Genomic DNA, 23,759 nt, shown 5'->3' on the forward strand with positions numbered 1-23,759 from the left:
TCTGTCTGCTTTCCCAAGGGTTTCTGGGGGATTGGACTGAGACTGTTAGGTTTGCTCAGCACATTCTTTATCCCCCGAGCCATGTTCTCAGCCAGATCTCTCTCTCTCTCTCTCTCTCTCTCTCTCTCTATTTTATTTTGAGATAGGGTCTCACTCTGTTGCTCAGGGTAGCTAAGGGCTCACTATATAGTCCAATCTGGCCTTGGGCTTTCTACAGTTCTCCTGTCTCAGCTTCCAGAGTGCTGGTATTATAGGCTTCAACAACCATACCCAGTTGAAATCCTAAAACATTGCCTATTTGGAACTTTAACACAAGTTTGCCAATTCCTTTTTTTTTCTTCTTGATCTTTGCATGGTTTATAAAGATGTTATGAAGTTATAGCATAGTCTCATTTTGCACGCATGTGTTTCAAGTGTTTCTAATGGAATGGGTATCTCTGACCCCAAGTGCTAGTCTTAAGGTGTTGCTATTTGTCATTTTGAAAGATATTACCAAATAAAGAAGCTCAGCTGGCTTCTGCTCTGTCCAAGGGCACATGCCTCAGCCTGCTGCCCCACAGCCTCCACTGTTAACAATTTGACACTTGCCGATCTGATAAAGGAAACACAGTACTCAATTGTAGTCTGAATTTGCTGTCCTCTGATTACGAGTAAGCATTAGCATTTTTAATCTAAACGGCTTTTGTTTTTTAATTAATTGATCAATTAAACAAATAAGTTTGGAAACAGGGTCCCATTCTGTAGCTCCGAATAGCCTGGGACTCACTATGGAGCCCACACTGGCGTCCTTCTGTCTGGTCCTGGTGTCTGATCCTCCTGATCCAGCTTTCCAAATACTGGGACTACAAGCATGAGCTATTACTCCCAGATTATTTTATTAATTTATCTTTCCTGGTTTGGGGATCGAATCCAGGGTCTCCAGGATGCTTAGAGAAGCACTACTCAATCACTGAGCTATCTTTTAAATTCCTCCTGAGCAATTTTCCCTTGTCCAGTCCATTCAAGCGGGACTTGGCCTCTGGCTGAGAGCTGGCGGCCGGATGCTGGGCGTGGCTCGGCTGGAGGCTGAGGCACTGGACCCCCAACTTTGGCCCTCCCTCTTCCCTCTGTGGTCTCGGAGCTCCTCCCAGTGTCCGCCTGGGGCTGGCCTGGGCGGAGCACGTGGGCCAGTGGGCGGAGCCGAGAGCCCGATTTATTCCAGCGCGAGCGAAGCATTCGCAGGAGCCCGCGGGTCCCAGCACCAGTGAGCGTCTCTTTTCCAGCGTCCCGCGCAGCATGCAGCTCTCCGGTGCGCTAGCCGCGCTGTGCGGCGTATTACTCTGCGCCCCCGGCCTCTTCGCTGCGTCCGGTGAGTCTCCCGCGCCGCCCTTTGGGCCTCGCCCCCTCTTCTGCCCGCCGCTCGGAAGTTCTCAGCGGCGCCCTCCCTCCACCCCTACTGTTGACAAACTTGAGCAAAGCCTAGGGGACCCGCGCTGGGGCTGCTCCTCGGTCGCAGAGGCGGACGATCTCAGGCTCTGCGCGCTTTGCGCTGGGACCTTGGAGCAGTGATAGTGGCTTGCTCACTGGGCGGTGACCCTGGACACCCGGTGACAGCCCTGCCTCCTCCAGGGACGTGACTTACACATAACAAAGGAATCCGCTGCGTTGTGCCTCTTTACCGCGTCTATAGAAGGAGGCTACCGAACTGTGTTTACTCTCTCCAGTCCCTTCCATTTGGGAGAGTCTAGGACTCTTCGTACCGATTCTTCTCCCACCAACTTTCCCCGCAATTCTCTTCCGAACCCTCTTGCCTGGAGAATCCAATGAACGTTTACGCCCCACTTGTTGGTGTTTGATCAGATAAGGGGAGAAAGGACTCCGGAGCCGGTGCGAGCGCCTGGGCTGTAGGTGGGGGCTGATTAGGAATTTAGAAGAGGGCTTCCTCCCACCCGGCTGGCCTTGGTTGTCTGCTTAATCTCCCTTAGCCCTCCTCCACCGCTCCAAGGTCCCAGGTAGACGTCTGGGCCTCCTGCAGGATGCTGCTGGGGAGTTCGTGCCTACGTGAGGCGCGGGTGAGCTCAGGGACTCCGCAAGCAGCCCCTCCATCGTTTTCTCATAGAAACGGGGCTGGCCGAAGCAGGAGAGGCCCCAGCCTTCTTGTCTAGCACGGGATTTGACCTCTGGGATGGAGCTGAAGGCATTGAATGCCTCCAGCTTCCACGAGCTGGGAACTCCTGGAAGACGCTTGGATCTCCTGACCCTTCCCACCCCTCTTTCCCACACAACCTGCGTCCTGACCAAATGGCCCAGAGGACAGTTCCAAAGCAGTACCCTGATATACCATAAGATTTGTAGAGGGGCTAGCGTCTCCTGGTCTTACATGCAGCTCAGCCTGGACTGTTAAGACCAGACCGGCGTTTGCGGGCCACCTTCCACTTTGTTTTCGTCTCAGAAACCTTGGTTTGATCCCACGTGGAGCTGTAGGGAAGGCTGGAAGAGGGGCCTTTGTTGGGACGGGGTGTTTAGGCCTTGGCCAGACTGGAGCTTCCACGTGAGGCTGTGACGGTGCCCTTCCAGGTCAGAGGGGATTAACCTGCTATTTAAAGCCGGTGACTAATAGTTCTGCCGCAGAGCCTTAGGATCCCCAGGCCCTTGCCGAGGTGGAGCTATGTGGGCTGGTGCTCGTTAATGGTGTTGCCTGCCTCCAGCTGGGGAGCCCGAGCTCCCCTGGGCCTTGGGCTTTGGGGAGGGCCCCTTCTGCTTTGGATGGGCTACTGTGGGGAAGAGAAGAGATCTCTTAGGTTTGAGTCTAGTGCCAAATTTGGGGTCCAGTCCAGTCTAAGGTCGTGCAGGGGACCCTCTTCAGTAAGCAGACCTGGGAGCTGTTCACTGGTTAGTGTCAGGGGACCCTGGAAAGATGGGAGGAAGGTGAGCTTCGGAGGCAGGGTACCTCCACAGTCCCTTTCTGGGTGTGGAGATAGGGTGTGGGTTTACCAGCTGCTTGGTTAAGCTACATATAGTCCTTCAGATCACAGGCCAGGTGAGCTCAGCCCCAGCCCACGCCACCTCTCCTGGGTTCTTCATCCTGGTGGACAGTGCACATCGGTCACCCAGGGCTCTCCAAATGCCCTGGTGTTCCCTCCAGCCTTCCTTCACGTCCTCGGTCCGTGCTCCCTAGAGTCTCTCAAATTCCCCAGCTCCTGTTCCCTCTGCCCAAATGCGCTTCCTCACCGTTCAACCTGTGGGCTTCGTCTGTGGCCACCAGACCTCCTACACTTCAGGGGCCTGTTAGCCTTCTCGTGGGGTTTTCTGCCTTCCTCCTTTTCCAGCTTGGCTCTGGCTCTGGCTTCAGAGGGTATGTGCGGTGTGGCAGAGAGAGAACGGACAGTGACAGAGAGACACTTGCTAGTCAATGCTGGGGAGGCTTAAGGAAGTTTTAAAAGCTCTCTATTGATTGCAGCATATGATCTAAACTTGTTGGCCTGGAGGGATGGCTCAGCCGTTAAAGGCTAGGCTCACAACCAAAAATATAAGAGTTCGATTCCCAGCACCCACGGCTGTCCCTCCGGGTACCATTAAATAAAAAAATAAAATAAAATAAACTTGTCACTCTTCCAGTCCCCACCCCCCCAAATCTGGCCTAAGTCCAGTCACATCTGAACCATTCCCCAACATAGCACGTTCTCAGTGTATCTTCTTCTCTCTAGAATGTTATTTTCTCATTTACCAGCTTGTCATCCTTCCTAGTCTGTCTTTAACAAACTGTTTGCATTATTGTCTGTGAGCCCGAGTATGTTATATGTGCACTCCTTGCATGTAGGAGCCCTCAGGGGTCGGAAGAGGCCATCAGATCCCCTGAAACAGAAGTTAGAGGTGATTGGAAGCCGTCATGTGGGTATTGGGAGCCAAACCAGGGTTTTCTGCTAGAGCTTAATCCTCCAGCCATCTCTCTAGCCTCCCTTTAGTTAAGATTCATCTTTATATATTTTAAAGATTATGTCCAGCTGTCCCCGTGTGGGTCTGTGTGTGTGAGTACAGGTGGCTGAAAAGGCTGTAGCTTTTGGATCCCCGGGAGCTGGAGTTCTAGGCAGTTGTGAGCCACCTAATAATGGGTGCTGGGATACAGACCGCAGTCCCCCAGAAAATCAGCGAGCGCTCTTAACCTGAGCTGTTTCTCTAGGTTCATGGTTTCCTTTTTGAGAGGTAGTTCTGGGGATTGAACCCAGGGCCTTGCATATGCTAAGCAGTTTCCCTAGTTCCTGGCTTGTTGAGGATAACAGCTAACTCCCGTTTCAGGAGTCCGGGCGTGGGCACGTGGTAGCTGGACTCCCAAGTGTTTACCAAATGACCATGTTTGGACTGCCGTTGCAGGTGACTTCTGTGACTCCAGCCAGTGCCTGAATGGTGGGACGTGCTTGTTGGGCCAAGACAATGACATCTACTGCCTCTGCCCCGAGGGCTTCACAGGCCTTGTGTGCAATGAGACAGAGAAAGGTACCTGCTTCCCCGGCCGCCTTCCCTGTCACTTCCCAAGCTGGTAGCTATTGTTCCAGTAGAACCCCCCCAGCTGCTTGGGAAAGCCAGTGCTTCCAGTACTGGGGCAAATTCATCTTCTCCGTGACTCTCTTGGGTCCAGGGTGACTGGGGTAGGGAAGAAAAGGGACTGGTTTGGATATATCAGATGAGGCTGGGTCACGTGCTGCTCGTTGGCCTGTTTGGCCCTTTTCTGACTACCTGTCCATCTCATCCTTGCTTCCAGGACCGTGCTCCCCAAACCCTTGCCACCATGACGGCAAATGCCAATTGACTGAGGACACGCACCGAGGGGACATCTTCACTCAGTACATCTGCCAGTGTCCTCTGGGCTACTCGGGCACCCACTGTGAAATCAGTGAGTACCAGGGGTCTGTAGCTGGGCCCAGGCACTTGGGGCGAGGTTGAGGAATGGGCCGAACGTCAGTGAGGAGCCTCTTGTCCCTACCAGGTTTAAGGTCTATCTTTCTGTCCTGGGACTTCAGGTCAGGGCCGGTGTCACTGTAGGTGGAATTAAAGTGTGTGGTGTCCCTGAGGTCATGGGAATGCCACTTCCTGAGTCCACGAGTCAGAGACAGACAGTGTCAGAGTTAAATCTCGGAACGTCCCTACCAGTATAGGAAGAAACTGGCGTGCTCTTTAACTTGGAGCCCAGTGAATCAGGTTTGGAGCCTGTGGTCTTCTTACTGGTCAGGGAGGAGGGGGTGGTCTGGGCAGGCTGGGTTGTCCTGTGTCATAGGAAGACTAGAGGCCTGGCATGGGGGAGGAGCTGACCCTGTCTGACCTGTTTGGCTGTCCCCTGGGCCTCAGAATGGCCTGGGTGAGTGCCAGCTAACACTGTTGGCAGTAGTTCTCCATGCTGCCCCCAACTCTGCCCAAAGCATAGCAGAACTTTCCTTAACCCTCAGTGTCCCATGGGAAGGGCTGTGTTCAGGCAAGGGGAAGGAGGTGGGTATGTGTGCATGTGTGTGTGTGTGTGTGTATGAGTGTGTGTATGAGTGTGAGTGTGTATGAGCTTGTGTGTGTGTGTGTGTGGAGTGTGTGTGTGTGTGTGTATGTGTGAGTGTGTGTGAGCTTGAGTGTGTGTGTGTGTGTGTGTGTGTGTGTGTGTGTGTGTGTTCTAGTTTCTAGCTAGCCAGGTCAGGCAGTGGACATCCTGGGTGTGGGGTGGGGGGACAGGTGGCTTCTTCCCCTCCTTCAGGCAGGTGTATGTTGGTCTCTGAGACTTGCTGACCTATGGAAAGAGGACAGCTGGGTCAGCTATGGGGGGGCTGGTCCCCAGGATCAGGGAATGTGGGTAGAGTGCCTGGCATGCCCCTGACTTAGGAGACAGAGTGACAGGCTGGACTAAAGCCAGATGAGGGGAGGGAGGGGGAGCTCTGGGTTGCTAAGGCAGATGGAGGCCTGGGTGGAGCCAGGTAAACATGCTAATTACCGGGTGGGCGCCGAGCTAACCATGGTGTACCTACGTGGGAATTAGCTACGCAGCCCTCTCTGGGCTGCCAGGTCTAGAGTTGGCTCTAGGCCGGATGGTGGCACCTGGAGCAGAGCAGAGTGTAGGTGGTGCCCACAGAGGCTGCAGGGCTGAGGGGCACAGAGCAATGTCACACTCCTGTTTGTTATACTGTCTGTGTGCCAGTGCCAAGGCTGACCCTTTGAGTGCCTTGTGGTGTGGAGATGGCGGGCGTAAGGTCCATCCGCAGGCTGACCTGGCCCAGATCTTGGGTGTCCAGCCCCATTTGATATCTTTCTTTGTAAGATTGGTAGTTCCTGCCCAGCATGAGCCTCCGCTGCTGTAACTTGTCCCTGGGTTCCCCTGGCTGCAGAAGCCCAGGCACCCACCCACCATGGATGTCCAGAGAGATGGAAAGGCCCTCTTGCCTACAGGCGTGATCACTATCCTGAATTCCCGTTGCTAGTGGCGCAGAGGCAATGTGGCTGTGGCTGGGGACATGTTCACAGACGGGTGGGTGGGTGAGGGTTTGGTGGTCGGTTGTGCAAAGGATCTGGAAGAAAACAGAATGGTGTTCATTCTTTTCCCCCAGAAAACTGCTCGTGGGAGTCTAGAAAGTACCATGCAGGGTCGGGGTGATACCAGAAGTCTATAATTGGAGCTGAGGCAGGAGAAATCACAAGGCCAAGGCCAGCATGGGCAGCCGAGAGAGACCTTGTCTCAAAGCACTAAGGACTGGGGGTGTAGCTCAGTGGTAGAGCCCTTGCCCCGCATGCTCAGGCTTAATCTCTAGCACCACATACACAAGAAGAGGAAGATAAGACATCTTCAAAAGGCGTGGGGTACCTTTGCTGCCCGCTGCTGTCCGAGGCAGCTTCCCTCCCAATGCTACCCGTTGGGCCAGCCAGCATTGGGCGTGCTGAGGAAGACGGCGCTTGGGTCTTTTCTCTTGCCAGTGAATGAGACCATCTACTACAACGTGGAAGACTACCTGTCCACCACAGCCATCCCCACCCCGGTCCCCAACCCTGGTTTTTCCCGTGAGTCAACTCTGCTGACCCCTTCTCTCCTGGGCCTCCCATGCCATCTGCTCTTCCACTTGGTGTCGGTGTCCCTCGGTGTTATCTGCTCTGAGTGAGGGGCTGAGGTTCTCTCTGTCTCTAGGTTCTCATCGGAGGCCACACTTTTCTTTCCTCTTGTTCTGTGGTCCTAGCTGGGCTCTGGAGCTTTGGATGAAGTCCCTGACGGTTGCCCTCTCTCTGCAGGTTGCACCTCGAAGCTGGGCATGGAAGGAGGCGCGATTGCTGACTCGCAGATTTCCGCCTCATCTGTGTATGTGGGTTTCATGGGCTTGCAGCGCTGGGGTCCAGAGCTGGCGCGTCTGTACCGCACAGGGATTGTCAATGCGTGGACAGCCAGCAACTATGACAGCAAGCCCTGGATCCAGGTAGGAAACCGACCCGGAGCAGAGCGATAGGGAAGATGGAGATGAATGTGGCTACATCAGGGGCTTAGACCCTGATCCATACAGGATGATGGGTGACCGACCATGACTGAAGTGTCAGTATATGGAGGGCAATCTTGGGCCTGGAGCAGGTGGGCAGAGTGAGGGGAGTCGGTCTTTGGCAAAGGGGCTTGGGTACCCACATTCCTCTGGGGGGTTCTTGACGCTCATGGCCTTTGTAGAGACAAACTCCAGAACCTCAGAGGAGAAAGCTAGCTCGTTGAAGGAGCTAGTGAGCTAGCCGGTTGGGTTTTGGGAGGAAAGAACAGGATGATGAGGGGACCACCTTTCTGACCCGGCCTCCAGGTGAACCTTCTGCGGAAGATGCGGGTGTCAGGTGTGATGACGCAGGGTGCCAGCCGTGCGGGGAGGGCAGAATACCTAAAGACCTTCAAGGTGGCCTATAGCCTCGATGGACGCAAGTTTGAGTTTATCCAGGATGCCAGTGGATCCGGAGACAAGGTGGGTCTGAAGAGGGGGCTACCAAATTCCACACCCCAAGAGTCTGGCACTGACTGAGAAGCAAGGGCATCCTGAGTGATAGGGTTGAGGAGAATCTTCAAGTGCCCCTTGGTCCCTCGAAACGGGCAGACCCAGATTGTACTCATGTTCCCTGGTTACAGGATGTAACCTCACCCGCTAGATACGAACAGAGACTCAAAGGAGTGAGTGCCATGACTTGGTAAGGGTGGCCGTGGTGCTGGACTGCTCTCTGAACTTTTCAGGGTTGCAGTATACAGTTGTGAGATACAGTTACTAAGTGGGCACCATTTACAGCACAGATACCATCCAGGTCTGTCTGTCTGCCAGGAAATTGTTACCATGAAGTCTTTGGAGGATGTACACAGAGGTGCCCTAGATAGCCTCGTGTGAACAGGGGTTTATGCCCGGGCTTGGGGATGACCCGGAGGAGGACAAAGCAAGGGCTGCAGGCTGAGTCTGTGTGGCCTCTGGGGGAGTATGTTCTTCCAGTCCTACGATGGCCTCTGGGCCTCTGGGGCCTGAAGAGGAAGAGGTCCGGGAGCGGGCTGGCAAACCCGCTTCCTCCTCCAGTCCTACCCCTTCCCTTCTAGGAGTTTTTGGGGAACACGGACAACAACGGCCTGAAGGTTAACATGTTCAGTCCTGCTCTGGAGGCGCAGTATATAAGGCTGTACCCTGTTTCGTGCTACCGAGGCTGCACCCTCCGCTTCGAGCTCCTGGGCTGTGAGTTGCACGGTGAGTGCCGAGATGTGGCCCTTTCTGTCCCTACTTTGTGAGCTGCTGCGGGGAGGGGCTACTGTGGAGAGTGCCCACAGAATCCTGGCCAGGTGTCGTGTCCCCCCCCCCCCTGCCTGCTCGGGGCATTTTGGATGGCCATTTCCCGTCTCGGTATTTCTGCTTATTTTGGTTCCTGGTGCTTCTAGAACAGGCAGTGAATTGCACAACTGCAGGGAATTGTTCTTTGTTGCTGTGTTTCCAGGGCCTCAGACATGTGGGTGCTTAGTAAATCTTTGATGAGGGATGGGTGCATCAATGAAGGGACACCTAGGTAGATGTATTGTGTTCATCCAGGGTACCAGCTGGGAGGTGTGAGCACAGTGCTTTCCCTTCAGGCGTCTGCCACCTGCATTGAGCAGTCATGCCGGTGTTTCTAGGACCCTAGAGCTTGGCGTTTGGTGCAGCTACAGACGCGGGGACCACAAAGGGACGGGTTGCTGTTGAGCCAGAGAGATTACCCTCTGGAGAGGTCTAGCTGCCCTTTACTTCAGGCCCACTGGGTCTCTTTTGAAGCCTGTTTTTCTTTGCAGCCACAGTGCCATCTGCTGGCCACCTGGGGTAATTGTCGTGGTGACTCGGCTGGGCTGCAGAGCTCACATCTTTATAGACAGGCTGGCATGCCCTGCTGTGCCAGCCCGGCTGTGCCTTCTTTCTCTGGCACTCTTTACTGTTTTGTTTTGTTCTTTGAGACAGGGTCCTTTTACATAGCCTTGCCTGTTCTGGAACTCACTATGTAGAACAGGCTGGCCTCAAATCCACAGAGATCTACCTGCCTCTGCCTCTCAAGTTCTGGGATTAAAGGCGTGTGCCATTAAGTTCAGCCCCCCCCCTCTTTAAGTATGGATTTCAGCTAGTATGCTTCTATTACCAAACTTGGGGGGTCACAGTCTGTACCACAAGAAGTCAAACTTGGCTACCTGTCCTCAAGAAGCCAATCGAAACAGCCAAATTCATAGTAAAAAGTGGGAAGAGATTTATTCAATGACCGTATGAGGGAAGATGGACAAAGACCCAGTGAACCCCTCAAGTCCACCTTTGGGGTCCTGAAGTGAGTTTAAAGTTTAAATAGAGGGCCAGGGACTTGCACGTCTAAGCAGTCTTGAGTCCTAGACCCGCTCACTATTGACTCATTGTTGTCTGAACTTCTGTCTCATTCTGGTCTGACGAGCTGTTAGGATGTATAAAACCTTTTTCAGGAAGGCACACTCTCTGCTCTCACTCCTTTCTTCTTCCAGCATGGGGTTCCCAGGGAAGCTTGCTTTCCTTGGTGTTCAATTCAGTAGCTGCTAGTCAGATGGTATCCTTTGTGTCAGCAGTCCGATAGTTGGGTGGAGAGAACTGTGTTTCCACAGAATATCATCTCTGCCATGAAGGTTGTTTGTCCTGGGTCATGGCCTTTGTGTCATGTGATTTAGTGTCTGGGCAAAGGATGGAGCCCAGGTCTGGTTTGAGCTCTTTGGTTCTCAGAGTTGCCCTGGTAGTGAAGCCATGAGTGGTTTAAGACTTAGACCGGGCCAAGGCAAGCCTCACACCAGTGAGCAGAGCTGCATCATTTGCTTCCCCCAGGCCTAGCCCCCCTTTCTCCGTAACCTGATCTGTCAGCTGGAGATTGGGGTGTGTTCATGGGCATTGTACATGTGGATGGGGTGAGGCCCAGGTGTCCTGGGAACCCACGAGGCTCCCCATACCAGGGCTGTTATTTTTAGCAGACAGTATCTTTGGTGACTTAACTTTTATGTAGACATTTCACAATACAAGTGAGACCATTGCTGGCTGCCTGGCCCCTGCCTCTGTAGGGAATGGCTCGGCACTCCCCTTCAGCATGATTGGCAGAAAAATGGCAGGCAGGCATCTAAGGCAGACAGTGAGGGAGCGGATTTCCCAGGTGGAAGTGTGGCCTTTCAGCACCCCCCCCCCTTAATTCTTGACACAACACACAGTTGTGGGGTGAGGATGCTGCCAGGTCTAGAGACATATCATCCTCCTGGGAATTTTACCTCCGGCTCAGCTCTTACCTGTTGGGCCATTCCTGAGAGTGACCCTGGGGGCAGAGTGAAGAAACAAAGGCCACTCTCGGGGATACACACCAGCCAGCCAGCCAGCCAGAAATGTTGGGGTGCACCAAGGCCCTTCAGTGGATCTTATGGGAAGGACGGACACAGAAAGCAGCCCTGAACTCACAGAAATTCCTGGGCCTCACTAGCTGTCGGAGGCTAGGAGTGTTTGCTGTGTGTTGCTGGATGGCCCCATACAGGACTTCACAGGTCATGACATGGGGGTTGGTATCACATGTGAGGTGTGGTGATCAGGATCACGTGTGGGAGATGCGGGCACGGTGTGCAATGCCTCTCTGCTCAAGTCACTCATGTATAGAGTGAAGTTGTTGGTAGCTACTTGTTCAGTGTGGTGTGTGGTCCGTGACGGCAGGGAGCACCCAGGCATGGGAGGTGTCTTACTCTCCTGTGTTCAGAGAGCAAAGGAGGGAGTGTTGTCAGTCTGGCAAGGTCAGGAGGTCTCGGGTGATCTTCTAGGTGCAAGTTGGGGTGGAGGTTGGAACTGAGTCACAGTGGGGTGCAAGCTTGGGTTAGACCGCGGTTGGCCTTGGAAGGCAGGAAGGACTTTAGTCCACGAAGATGCCCAGCTGGGCATGATGACCTCATCCCAGCAGTTTGGGAAACTGAGGCTAAGAATCTTTTGGGCTTTCCAAATAGGGTTTCCCCGTGTAGCCCCGGCTTGTCCTGGAAACTGGAGGATCTCTTGAACCTAGAAGTTCAAAGGCCATTCTGGGTAACACAGCTAGACCAGCTCAAAAGACAAAACCAGAAGCTGCGTTGTCACTACTCCGTTAAGAGTGCTTAGAAGAAGCCTGTGGGTTCTGTCTCCAGTACCGTGTAACCTGGATGTGGTAGTGTGTGTCAGGAGGTGTAGGTGAGGGTCAGATGTTTAAGGTCATTCTTGACTGCAGAGTGAGTTTAAGCCAACCAAACCAAACACAAACTAAACCAAAACAAACCCTGCTAAGGAACCACAACCCTTTTTCTCCCTTATCGTCTTGTACCTACATGTACTTGTGACCGTCCCTTTTGCCCACAGGATGTTCTGAGCCCCTGGGCCTGAAGAACAACACGATTCCCGACAGCCAGATAACAGCCTCCAGCAGCTACAAGACTTGGAACCTGCGTGCCTTTGGCTGGTACCCCCACTTGGGGCGGCTGGACATGCAGGGCAAGATCAATGCCTGGACTGCCCAGAGCAACAGCAACAAGGAGTGGCTGCAGGTGGGAGTGGGTGGGGTTTGTGGCCTCTGCCCCGCCCCCTACTCTGCAAGGCATTTCCTGAAGAAATAGTAGGCTAACAGGCCACGTCCTAGTGTGCCTGCCTTTATACCTTCCTGAAGAGGCTCCAGGCTAGAACAGTGTTTTTCTGTAGGTTGACCTGGGCACTCAGAGGGAAGTGACGGGAATCATCACCCAGGGGGCCCGTGACTTTGGCCACATCCAGTATGTGGCATCCTACAAAGTGGCCCACAGTAATGACGGCGTGCAGTGGACCATATACGAGGAACATGGGACCAGCAAGGTGGGTGTCCTGTCTAGCTGCAATTCCTAGGAGACTGTGGGGTTCTGAGGGGTGGGGAGGGGGCTGACTATGGGGTACTCCTGACACTCTGTTTGTTTTCAGGTCTTCCATGGCAACTCAGACAACAACTCACACAAGAAGAACATTTTTGAGACACCCTTCACGGCCCGCTATGTGCGCGTCCTTCCCGTGTCCTGGCATAACCGGATCACTCTGCGCCTGGAGCTGCTAGGCTGTTAGTGTTCAGTCCTTCCAGCTCAAACGACCAGAAGGACCAGAGGCCGAGTCCTCCCGCCCCTGCATTCCGGGGCCCTGCCTTCTTCCTGATTGTGCTGGAGCTGGAGGCAGCAAGGGAGATGGGGTGCCAGACTTGCCCTTCACCTTCCCCCCCCCCTCACCCCTGCAGCCCCCACAGGCCTCCCGCTAGCCCCTTTCCTCAGGCATTCTCGGGGAGTTGGATGGGTCTGAGATGCACAGGGAAGAAGAGTGAAGTCCAGATATGTGGACTATATCTCTATCGACTGCCCGAAGTCCCCGCCTTCCTGCCAGGGGTTGACTCAAGACTCAAGACTCTGGTTCCCCTCCCCTCTCTGCACACGACACATTCCCCCCCATGTTCCATTCCAGGCCTCCAGGCGGAGGAGGCCCATGCCTGCTTGCTGCCCCTTGGGTCACCCGATACTGTTACCTCCTGAGACCCCTGTGGACCCTTACTCTGGAGCCTCAGATGACAAGGGGACTTACTGGTGGCCCTGGAGAGACAGGAGGGCTCTGACGGGTTGTCTAGCTGGCTGTGGGGCCCCCCTGCTGGCTTGCTACTCAACTTAATAGGCTGATTCCAAAATACATTTGTGTTCTCCACTGGAACTTTGTGCTTCCTCATTGCCCTGCCCAAGCCAGACTGCCTTGGTGCCATCCCCCCCACTCAGTCCTCTGGTGCCCAATACTCCTGTGTCGCTTGCCAGACTGGAAATAGCTTAAGAGGACAAGGGGGGGACTGGGATGGAGTTAGGTGTAGGCCTCCCTCCCCTCCAAGCCAGACTCGTACCTTCCCCTGCTTCTACCTCCACACTCCGCTGGGTCTGGCCTGCAGCTGCCACCCGAAGAAGGGCCAGGGAAAGCCTGGCAGAGAGGTGGCTCCTGTGACTGCCCCTACTCCCTTCCCCACACTAAGAAGGTGGGCCAGGCCTGGCTGCTGGTTTCTCTCTCTGGGCAGTTTCCGTTTTTTTTTTTTTTTCTTTGTAATGCCAGTTAGTGCCAGCCTAAAGGTTTTAGAAGCCCAACAGAAAAAGAGGGCCCTGGTGGACTGGCCAGGGAAGGGGTAAGGCGTCGCCAAATAGGGATTGTGGTCAAGAGCATGCCACTTCCCAGAGGCCACTGGTGGGAGGAAGGGGGTTTTGAGGAGGGGGCTCTGCTCTGCTCTGCACAGGGCTATAAGAAGTGGCCAGTAGGAGCTATCATGGCCTGTGCCCTGGTCATCTGGGGAGGGGTGGTTAGCTGGCTGGGAAAAGATGAAGTAAAACCACTCTCGTTTTCAAGATCCTCTCAGCCAAGCTTCAGAGCCATTCTGTGGCTCCCCGGGGAGCAGGAGAGCAGCTACTAACAAACAGGTGTATCCGGAAGTACATCACAGACTCACCCGGAAGTGCTTCTTCTGGAGAGCTGCCCCGTTTCCCCAGGTTACTTGTGCGTGGGACCGAGTAAGAGGCTCAGGGGTATTCTCCCCATGAAGGAGGGATGGGAGGCTGCTCAACTCTGAGGCCTATCAGCCTGTTTCTGTTCCTTGAGCATTTCAGTGTAGTGTGTAATGAATTCAGAATCTAGTCTTTCCAGGATTTGTTGGACCCAAATCCTCCCTCTGGGCCCTGCTCGGGCCTTCCCTAGGGACCAGCAGGCGATGGGAGAAGCATCCTTTCTGACACATTGCTTGGGATGGCTTTGCTTCCTTGGAACTCGCTTCACAGGAGAGGAAATGGCACCTGGCAAAGACCACACGGCCATTTCTGTGGGCCAATCATTCTGGCTGGGCCGCTGGGCAGGTGGGCGGATGGAGCACAAACCCCCCTCCCCCACCTGGCGTGGGAGACTGGTATTGCTCAAGCTTGTTTCTTGGTCCCTTTTTCTTTCTTTGTAGCCTTTTTTTTTTTTTTTATGTGTTGGCTGCAGCCTTGAGAAAGCCTGCTTTCTGGGACCCTAGCCTAGAGCCCTTCACTTTGAGTTTTGATTTCCTTCCTTTGCCTTTCCTGTCCACACCAGACAACCAGACTTGATATTCTCCCTGCCTGCTGACCGCCCTATCACACGCTGTGACATTTGACCCTGCTGCCTGATCACCAGCCTGTTTGCTTCAGAGGCTGTCAGCACCATCCTGCTTCTGCCAAGGGTCTAAGCTTTTCTTTCCTAGTTTAAATGTGGTAGAGTGGCTAGGAGCTTAAAGCCTCAAGGCAGGCAAACATGTCTTGTAGTATCTTTGCTCCGAGTGACACGGGCCTCTGCTCATCTACAAAGTGCAAATGAGAAGGCTGAATCCAGGGCATTGCTGGGACTAAAGGAGAGAGGGTGCGGAGGGCTGACACCAAGCCTGGCCCATCCACAGCCGCAGAGGCTTGTGGGAGTTCCCCATGGGTACTTGTATCCTGTTTTTCTGGGGGTCAGCTCCATCCCTAACCTGCAGGGGAACCTTCATAGTTCCTCTTTGCCTATAGGCCTGGTATTCATTTTAGAGGGAACTTAGTCCAGAGAAGCTGTATTTTGGTTTGTTTCTGGCTGGGACACACACACATACACACACGGAGGGTCAGGGCTATTTAGAGGTGTGTTTAGGAAAGCCTGGGTTCTTGACCCTGTGGCCTTTCTCTCAGTCCTGGTTAAAGGACCTTCTTAGGTTTTTCTATTGAGGAAACAACCAGGCCCTGCAGGCTAGGACTGCTACTTTCAGACAGGAAGGAAAACACTCTGTCCAAACAGAAGCATCCTGAGAAGCGGCTGCCTGTAGGACAGATGTCTGTTGCCCTGCCAGAGGAATGCCCCATCCTACCCTGGCTCACCCCCACCCAGGACCTTCTAGGGGCAGGTCTCTGTGTGTGGCTAGCCCTCTTCGTGTGCCCAACCTCCAGCAGAAGGTTGTCACCCCTCAGCTCACTACAGGAAACAGGCATGCATTTCTTACTCCTCTTGAGCCATGTGGGGGCCGTCATAGCCCACCCGCGGAGTGCTGAAGGTTTTTTTTTTTTTTTTTTTTAGAAGCCTGGGCATTTTAATGGGACCTCCCACTTCTACAAATACTTCTCTGCCACCCCGTTTTGAATTCTTCCCCCAACGCGTGAGTCTCCATTCATAACGCAATCAGCTGGCAGCTGATTTGGGGTCTGGACTCCCTGGAGGCCAGGTCTTTGGGAGGGAAAGGGACTGTGTACCTTTAAGGGGTTGGCCCGCCGGGAGCGCAAGGTTTGTTGGAAGCGCTTCCTTTGGGGCCATTCAGGATCCCAGATTTTTCTGCTACTTCAGACCTGGACAGCCCGTGGCCTCAGCGTATCGCAGTGGCCCCAAGCGTTTGAGTTCTCGGAGAGCCTGCTGGGGACGGTACACGTGGCTGGGGTAGGCTGTGTTCCGGGTCTCTGTGCATGCAAGTTTCTCCCTTCTCACCTTAGGGGACCCCGGGGTTGCTGGGAAGGGTGGGGATAGGAGACAGGGAACTGGGGACTGAGGGGCTCATTTGTTATGTGATCAGCCCTGCGAGCTGACTTGCACGCGACCTTTTTGGGGAGTTATCAAGGAGGTAAAACTTCAGCGATCCCCGGGATACTGAGATTTGTCGCCTGCTTCGCTCCCACTGTCTCAGTAGGTCGCTACTCTGTTCCGGGCTTCTGTGGGATGCAGCGGGTGCCACCAGAGATCCTGGCGGGAGGAGGGAGTAGGAACTGGGTATAGCTTGCGTGGGGATGGGCGGAGGATGCCCTTTAGTCCACTCTGAACACAGGTTTGTCCTGGCGAGCACCTGGAGCGCCTGTCCTAAGGGACAGGAGTGCACCGGGGCAAACCCTGGATGCAAGCTGGCTTCTCCCATGGAGGAGGCCAGGAAGGGAGAGGCTCTGGCATTTGGACCCAGCCCTACCCCCAAACTCGTTGGGTGGTCACCGGCTGCCTGTAGTCCTGTTGGGTAAAGGGCCTCCAGCGCTGACCCAGGGAACACCTCTGCCCTCAGAGAGGGGTGACTGCACAAGGCACCCAGCCTCCCTCAGCGACTTGCACCAGGAGGCCTGGAATGCCGGTGGAAAACGCCCCTCTATTGCCTCCGCCAGAACCTGGTCGGTGATGATGGCAGAATTTCAAAGACTTGAAAAAGCCTGATTATAACCGGGGCATTGATGTTAAATTCCTTCCTGAACTAACTTGGTGTATGGGGGGGGGGGGCAATCCTGCCCTCTGCTGGTTTCCAGGGGGCTAATATTTATCAATGGTTCAGTTGCCGCGTGACTGTGGTAGAGGTGGCACCTTGTCCCTTCGCCGGCAGGACTCAGTTTAAGTTTGGTCTCCTTGAACCCTTCTCTACCAGCAGTTCCCAGGAAAGGCAGAGGACTGGTGATCAAGACCTCCGGGTATTTTCTAAACCTCAGATTTAGTCAGAGATAAAGTCTGGGGTGGTATACTTTTCCTCAACTGTGAAGAGAAGCCAAGGGTGGCTGTTTTTCTCCTCGTTGTTGAGAAAGGAGGAAGATTGCCCGCTGCTAACAGTAGCCCAGGTGCTGACCTTGTTTTGAGGGTTTGTGTCCATCAGACAGTGCACTGCCGTGTGGACCCTTTTATGAACAAAGAAACAGAGGCTTGGGCATTTGTTCAGGGACAGACTGGTTGGAAATGGACAGAACAGAATCAAACAGCTGGTCTCTGGGGGCTGATGGCTGAGCTAGGATGGTATAGAACTGAGGTGCATCAGTAATAAGGAGTGCTTAGTGAAGGAGGGGCTGAGCCTGGCTTTGGACTCCCACCCAGACTTCTGCTCTCTGGTTAACCTTAGCACGTTGGGGCCACACTTGTCTACAGCCTCTAAGTTTCAGTCCGGCTCAGAAGGTCTAGGGTTTGTGTGCCGAGAGGCCAGATGACTTGCCCAGGGTCACCCATACGGTTTCAGAACCTGGGTTCCAAGCCAGTTAATCTAACATATCTTTTGGTTTAATGAATTCTCCCTTATCGCGTGGTTGGTTATTGGACACCGGACACATCTTCATTTGCTAACTTCTTTCATTCTTCCTGGCACCTCCCCCTGGTGGAAGGCCACAACCCTGCAGGGCTAGCATAACACTCTCCATTTGCATAGTGCTAATAAAGTCAGACATAAGTGGCGTTGGGTGCTCAGGATAGCTGAGGTAAGAAGGGATAGGGAGAGGCTGTTTTTGTGTCTGGTGTGGGAGGGGTTTGATGAAGCACATTTGATTGGAGGTCACAAGTCCCCCAGAGCCACTCTCTTAGGACTGTAAATCAGGTTCATGCCCCTTCTGACGATTCTTCATGGCTTCCTTCTTAAAAAGTCCAAAGGAGTGTGTGACAGGGGGCCTGTGGCCACCACATGGGCATTGCCTCCTGATGCCTCTGGGGCTTTAGCCCCTTTGACCTCTGAACTCTTCCTGTTGTTGCTCCTCTCTCTGCAGCTCACGCTCTTCTCCCAGGATCCTCAAGCCTCCCATCTTCTCAACAGTCTTCCTGACCTAGGGTCAAGGGACACCCAGGGCTCAGAGTATGGCTCAGTTGGTAGAATGCTTGCCTAGCATTCAACAAAGTCCCGGACTTTATCCCAAGCACCCCATAAACTGGTGGCACAGACCAGTAATCCCAGCACTTGGGAGGTGGAGGTGGGAGGATCAGGAGTTCAAGGTTACCCTCAGTAATGTGAAGAGTTCAAGGCCAGCCTAGGCTACTTGAGGCCCTAGTCTGAAAGTAAATAAGTAAGCGCCTATCCTCTTGTTCCATCTTCCCCCATCATCTGCAGTCACGTCTGGGTCTGCCATCACCGCTGGTAGACTGGGAAGCCCAGGAGCGTTGTGTTTTGAATCCCTACTGCCTAGAACTCTGCCTACCTTGTGGTGGATGCATGGCAAATATTTGTTGAGGAAAGGAGGTCAGATCTCAGCTCCTTCATCTTCCTAAGGGTGACCCTAGGCATGCATCTACTTAGCACTACCGAGCCTCAGTCTTCTTGTCTGTGCAATAGGGATGATGATTCTGACGCTAGTGTAAGAGTAGCCGGGAAGGCATATGGACAGTTGAAGGACAGGCCACAATTCTCATCAGCTAAAAAGAATCCCACCCTCTGTCATTTTCTGGCTCTGTGGCCTTTGGGTAGTAGTGTCTCTGTTCACTTGTGGATCAAATGGAGAGAATAAAATTCTCCTTGCCAAGTATGATGTGGGACCTCTTGGGAGAGCTGTAGAAGGTGCTAGATGTAGAAGTTCATTGAAAAACTGGGGCCCAGGCTGGAGATTGTGAGTGTTGCCAAGGTCCCAGCCTTGGGAACTCATACTCTGTAGGGAAAACAAGGTCGGTGTGATTGACTTGGCAGCAGTTTTCACCGGTGTGTGAGTGTCTGGAGATTTCTGACTGTTGAGGAGCAGTTTATTGTGTGAATTCTGATGACGGCTGACAGAAAGCACCTGACTTCAGTCAGCAAACCCACAGGTGTGCCTCACTACCCAGGGGCTGTAGAGGTGAACATTTTGCATTGGTATGGCTCTTGGTTTATTGATACAATTTTAAGGCCAATTTTGTTATATGTATATTTCTGCTCTTTGTGCAGCTCATTTAAAAATGTAACGTGTAATTAAAAAATACAGGTTAATAGATAGCCATCTATGATAGTCAAGCTTGTAGTCATGTTAGTTAGGTTTTCCAGAGGTACAGAGATAGATTTCAGATGGATAGCTATTCTTGAAACCTTGGAAAGACCTACAAAAGATGACTATTAAAATGTTTTAAGAAGTTAGACTTTTTTTTGACAGTGAGACATGTCTGCTTCTGGCAGCACCAATTACTTCAGAGAGGTTGATGGGCATTGAAGAAACTCATTATGGAATTTGCCTTCAATATGACAAGGCTATTGGGCAAAAAACTGCTCTTACCTGAACTGCTGATGGTATGCTGTATAAACTGTATATGCAGGACCCACAGAAAAATGACTATTGAACTTGCCTAAAGGTTAGACAGTCCTTCAGGGTTCCTGCTTCATCAAAGAGTCTGCCAGACATTCTGCAGGATACAGAAGAAAGTGACTGACAAACTGCCAAAACAGTCTTTCAAATTTTCTGCTTCATGGAAAAGTCTGCCGGATACTATGGGCCTGTAGGCTGAAGATGGATGCCCTAATGTTACAGAAGAACTTTGGGTGACTGTCCAGGCAGTGAGATGTCTCTGTCAATTCTTAGTTTTGGAAGTTGCTTACAATACACTTCCTGTTTACTCAGGTAATATATCCTCCTGGGGTCTTTGATGGAGTTGAAGACTAGATAGTTATAATTATAGTTTTTCGTAGTTATGATAAAACATAAATATAAAACTTTAGACTCACAAAGAAATATCATAACTATAATTCTTGCTTGATAACTGTTTTGTATATATAATTTTATTATGCGAAAGCCTTTCTTTTTAATTAGACAGGAAAGGGGAGATGATGTGGGATGTCCTTCTGTATATGTGTTACTTTATTGGTTGATGAATAAAGCTATTTTGGCCAATGGCTTAGCAGAGTGAAGCCAGGTGGGAAATCCGAACAGTGATAGAGAGTAGGCAGAGTCAGGGAGACTGTAGCTGCCAAAGGAGAAAGACACGTTGGAACTTTACACGGTAAGCCACAGCCTCATAGCTATACACAGAATGATAGAAATGAGTTAATTTAAGATGTAAAGGTTAGTTAATAAGAATCCTGAGCTAATAGGCCAAGCAGTGTTGTAATTAATATAATTTTCTGTGTGATTATTCGGGTCTGAGCAGTCGGGAAATGAACTGTCTCCGTTTACACCCAGGCTCTTGTGGGAAGCAAAAACATGGTGGTCTTTCAGAATCCTTGCTAATCCGAATTCCCAAATCAATTTCCACCATCCCAACTCAAGGATACTGACTGAGGGTGAGGGTAGTGGACCCACGTGATTGGTTCAAGGGAATTTAGCACCAGAAGCCTTCTGATAAAACCAGGAATAAGATGAAGATATGCCAAGACAGTCCTGAATTAAAAAAAAACAAAATATAGAAGAGGGAAATGTAATCTAGGGCGCTGGCATGTCAGGCAAAGTCCATCCTGAAATGACATCCCAGCCCTGGGTCATACTTCTCATTTTGGCAAGCTCAGTTCCTCCTCCTCTCCTTCTCCCCACCCACTCCTTTCTTAGAGATTTATTTTAGCTGTATGGGTGTTTTGCTTGCACATATCTGTGTGTAACCCCATGTGCCAGAAGAAGGTGTTGGATTCCCTGGAACTGGAGTTACGGATAGTTGTAAGCCACCCTGTGGGTGATGGAAACCGAACTGGCTCTTCGCGATGTTAGTGCACTCCAAGGCGTTCCATCAACAAAGAGGAAACTCTTGCTCCATGGAAGGAGGACCTGCCCTCTGTCCTGAGTCGGTAGAGAATGTGTGGTTTTTGCTTTGCTTTATCCCTCAAGACCAGATGTGGTGTCATTCAGGATTGCCTGAAACTGTGTGCTATGGAGCTGAGGATGAGCTTGAACTCCTGATCCTCCTGGCCTCCACCTCCCATTGTAAGCCTGCATCGCCATTCCTGGCTTTGCTTGTTTTGAAAGACAGGCTTTCTCGGTGTAACCTGGGGCCGGCCAGGAACTCCCTCTCCTCTCTAAGACTGGGATTACAGGTGTGTGGTATCAGGCCATGTTTGTGGGTGGTTTTGACCAGGACTGCCTTTGTTCCTTTTAGCACTGGGGTGCTGAAGTCTCACGCTCTATTTTCCTCTAACCCTGTAATTTTTTAGTGTGTAATTTTGCAACAATGCAATTTTCTTTTTACGGATACAAAGGATGCTGTGTGGCAGAAGCACCAGCACCTGCAGGCTGACTTCCTATCTGGGAGCACTGGTCTCAGCTCTAATAGGCCAGGGTGGTCTGCGGGGAGGTGGCTCTGGGCCACCCAGCTTTATCTATATTCACAAGCCGCTGATGCTTCAGCCTGTTTCCCTCTTGATTTCCAAGTTGAAGTCTAATGGAAGGGAAAGGAAATGAGTTTTAGGGGAGATGTTTACAGCAGGTACTTGTGTGCTCCCCACAATCTTCTCATTGCAAATTTGCATGGTGACTCCAGGCTTTGGAGCTGGTCGGGGTTCAAATTCCAACTGACCGTCCAAGCAGGGTGACCTTGGGCGGTCTTTGCATTGACTTTCTTCTTTGTAAAGCAGGAACACTGCGCTGGGGACATAGCTCGCTTGGGAGAGCATGCTAGCTTAGCATGCATGAGGCCTTGGATCGAGTCCCCAGTGCTCATGCTCCACAATCGCACTTCCTCCCTCTAAGACCTGCACAGGTGTGTCTAACCTTTTGACCCGGAGATACTACATGGTCATCTGTACAGTTCATGTTTGAGAACCATGCAATCACATTTAAAAAACAAAAAGGTACAGGGAGAGAGGGCTGAGCCACCAAGAGCACTTTGTTCTTCTAGAGGTCCTGAGTTCAGTTCCTAGCACTCATGTTGGGTGGTTAACCACCGCCTGTAACTCCAAACTGTCGGAGATCTCACACTTCCTCTGGTCTCCAAGGACAACTGCACACGCGTGATACAGCAAACCCCCAAGTTTCATAATGCTTCCAGGAAATTTTACGATTTTGTGTTTGGACTGCATTCTGCAACCTCCTAAAACATCACCACCCGACGGGGACCAAGAATTTATATGCACAGCTTATGAGGTCATGTCGCACTTGAACTGTGACAGCGTGAAGCGAGGGAGGACCTCAACACAGCGAGACTGAGCTATGTTCACAACTACTCAATGCGTGGGTGGTTCAAGTCCAAGGGTGCTTGTTCCTGGACCATAAAGGATGTCCATGCTGGAGGGGGCTGTGGATCCCTGTTCTGTGCATTTGGCTGCTGTGGAACAAGCGGATTGGAGAAAGAACATCACTGTATGGCCTCTCTGGTAGATCTCGCCACAGGCTTAGACACCGCACGGGCTTCTTCTGTTCCTGTGCAGTTTGGCCTGTATCTAGAATCCTGTCACTGTAGGAGCAAACCAGGACCTGCTGGGGAGACATAAACCAGGCGAGAGTCATGATCTCCACATCACAGCTGTGGACAGCTCAGTCTCACACAGTGGCGAGCAGTAGGCTTCCGTGCAGCTGCAGCAAGCAGTACGTTAAAACCAACCACAGATGGTTGTTAGTCGAGCAGACGAAAGATAGATATTCCTTTGTCGCTAGCCCCTGAACAACACAATATAAGTTACTATACAGAATTAGAAGAGGCCTAGAGATGCGTGGCAGGGTACAGGAGAATATGGAGAGGGGACAAGGCAATGTGGTGCCACTTTATGTCAGAGTGTCTTGGCTAGTGGGACCCATGAGGGTCCTGTGGAACGCTGCCCACGAATACTGAGGGATGGCTGCCGTGGAGATGGTTTTGAACAGAGATCTCCTGGTTCCTGACCGGCGTCACCAAGGCTCTGTCCCGGCTCTGGTGCCTAGCACAGTAACTTAGTTTAGACCTCAGAGTTTCTGCAAATACATCTAGGAAGAGAGTGAATTCAAACTTCGCTTCCCTCTGCATCCATTCCCCTTTCCAGCAAGAACTAATTGTTCTGCAAACAAGAATGTTCCCTCCAGAGTCTGGTCACCCTCACAGGCCAGTATCTGTTCTGCATTCTCGCCCTCTTTTCTTTTCCCTTTCTCCCTACTCTCTTCCTTTCTCTCTCTCTCCCTCCCTTCCTTTGCCCTTGCCTCCTCCGGTCTTGTACACAGGCATCCTCATAAGGCCACATGTTTGTAATCATTGTGGCAATTGTGTGCTTTGCTTTGTCACAAATGATACCCTGAGCATCCTCCCACATTCCTCCGCAGTAATCACAGTTCTATTTGCAAAGGCCTGTGGGCACCCTGGTCTTGCTGCACCAAAGCCTGCCTCCCACTTGCCTCCCGCCTGCTTCTAAAACGTGAGTCTGAGCCAGGAGCTCATCTGGCTTTCAATTATCAGAGAGTGGGTATCCAGGTTCCCCTCCTCCCAAGGCGTTCAGACAGAGTCCCTGCTGACTGCTCACTCCCCTCCTTCTCCCACGTTAGTCAGGGGCTGAGCAGGAAGCAGGGTTCAGACCAGATGGTTGCAGCAAGGAGATTTTAATCAAGGGATCGAGTCTAGAGAGCTAGGGTGATAGAGATAAAACAGAAGTAGAAGGCTGCCCCGAGGCTGTGATCACAGCTGCAGTCAGGAGGGAGGGTGGGGACTACTGCCTTCTGCATCCACTGACTA

At 52.3% G+C, this 23,759-nt stretch overlaps 1 protein-coding gene across 2 annotated transcripts; it reads left to right on the top strand.

Annotated features, from left to right (window-relative positions):
* Positions 1–1,199: 1,199 nt before the first annotated feature.
* Positions 1,200–13,171, top strand: Mfge8 (milk fat globule-EGF factor 8 protein). 2 transcript variants are annotated; one of them, XM_026784378.1, is made up of 10 exons: positions 1,200–1,348; positions 4,351–4,473; positions 4,739–4,870; positions 6,922–6,996; positions 7,204–7,412; positions 7,776–7,931; positions 8,543–8,687; positions 11,823–12,007; positions 12,159–12,308; positions 12,411–13,171. In XM_026784378.1, the coding sequence occupies exons 1-10, from the start codon at positions 1,276–1,278 to the stop codon at positions 12,546–12,548; spliced, it is 1,386 nt and encodes a 461-aa protein (XP_026640179.1). In that variant the 5' UTR covers positions 1,200–1,275; the 3' UTR covers positions 12,549–13,171. The 2 variants fall into 2 exon arrangements, with proteins under 2 accessions (XP_026640179.1, XP_005357790.1); XM_005357733.2 differs by lacking the exon at positions 6,922–6,996 and having other exon boundaries at positions 1,203–1,348; positions 7,231–7,412.
* The last annotated feature ends 10,588 nt before the right edge of the window (positions 13,172–23,759 follow it).

The sequence above is a fragment of the Microtus ochrogaster genome, chromosome 22 (genome assembly GCF_000317375.1).
Source record: "Microtus ochrogaster isolate Prairie Vole_2 chromosome 22, MicOch1.0, whole genome shotgun sequence".
In the NCBI taxonomy this organism is placed as follows: Eukaryota; Metazoa; Chordata; class Mammalia; order Rodentia; family Cricetidae; genus Microtus; species Microtus ochrogaster.

Coding starts and splice junctions, on each gene's coding strand:
- Mfge8 (XM_026784378.1), top strand. CDS start 1,276: ATGCAGCTCTCCGGTGCGCTAGCCGCGCTGTGCGGCGTATTACTCTGC. Junction 1,349..4,350: donor CGGCCTCTTCGCTGCGTCCG/GTGAGTCTCCCG, acceptor CTGCCGTTGCAG/GTGACTTCTGTGACTCCAGC. Junction 4,474..4,738: donor GTGCAATGAGACAGAGAAAG/GTACCTGCTTCC, acceptor CCTTGCTTCCAG/GACCGTGCTCCCCAAACCCT.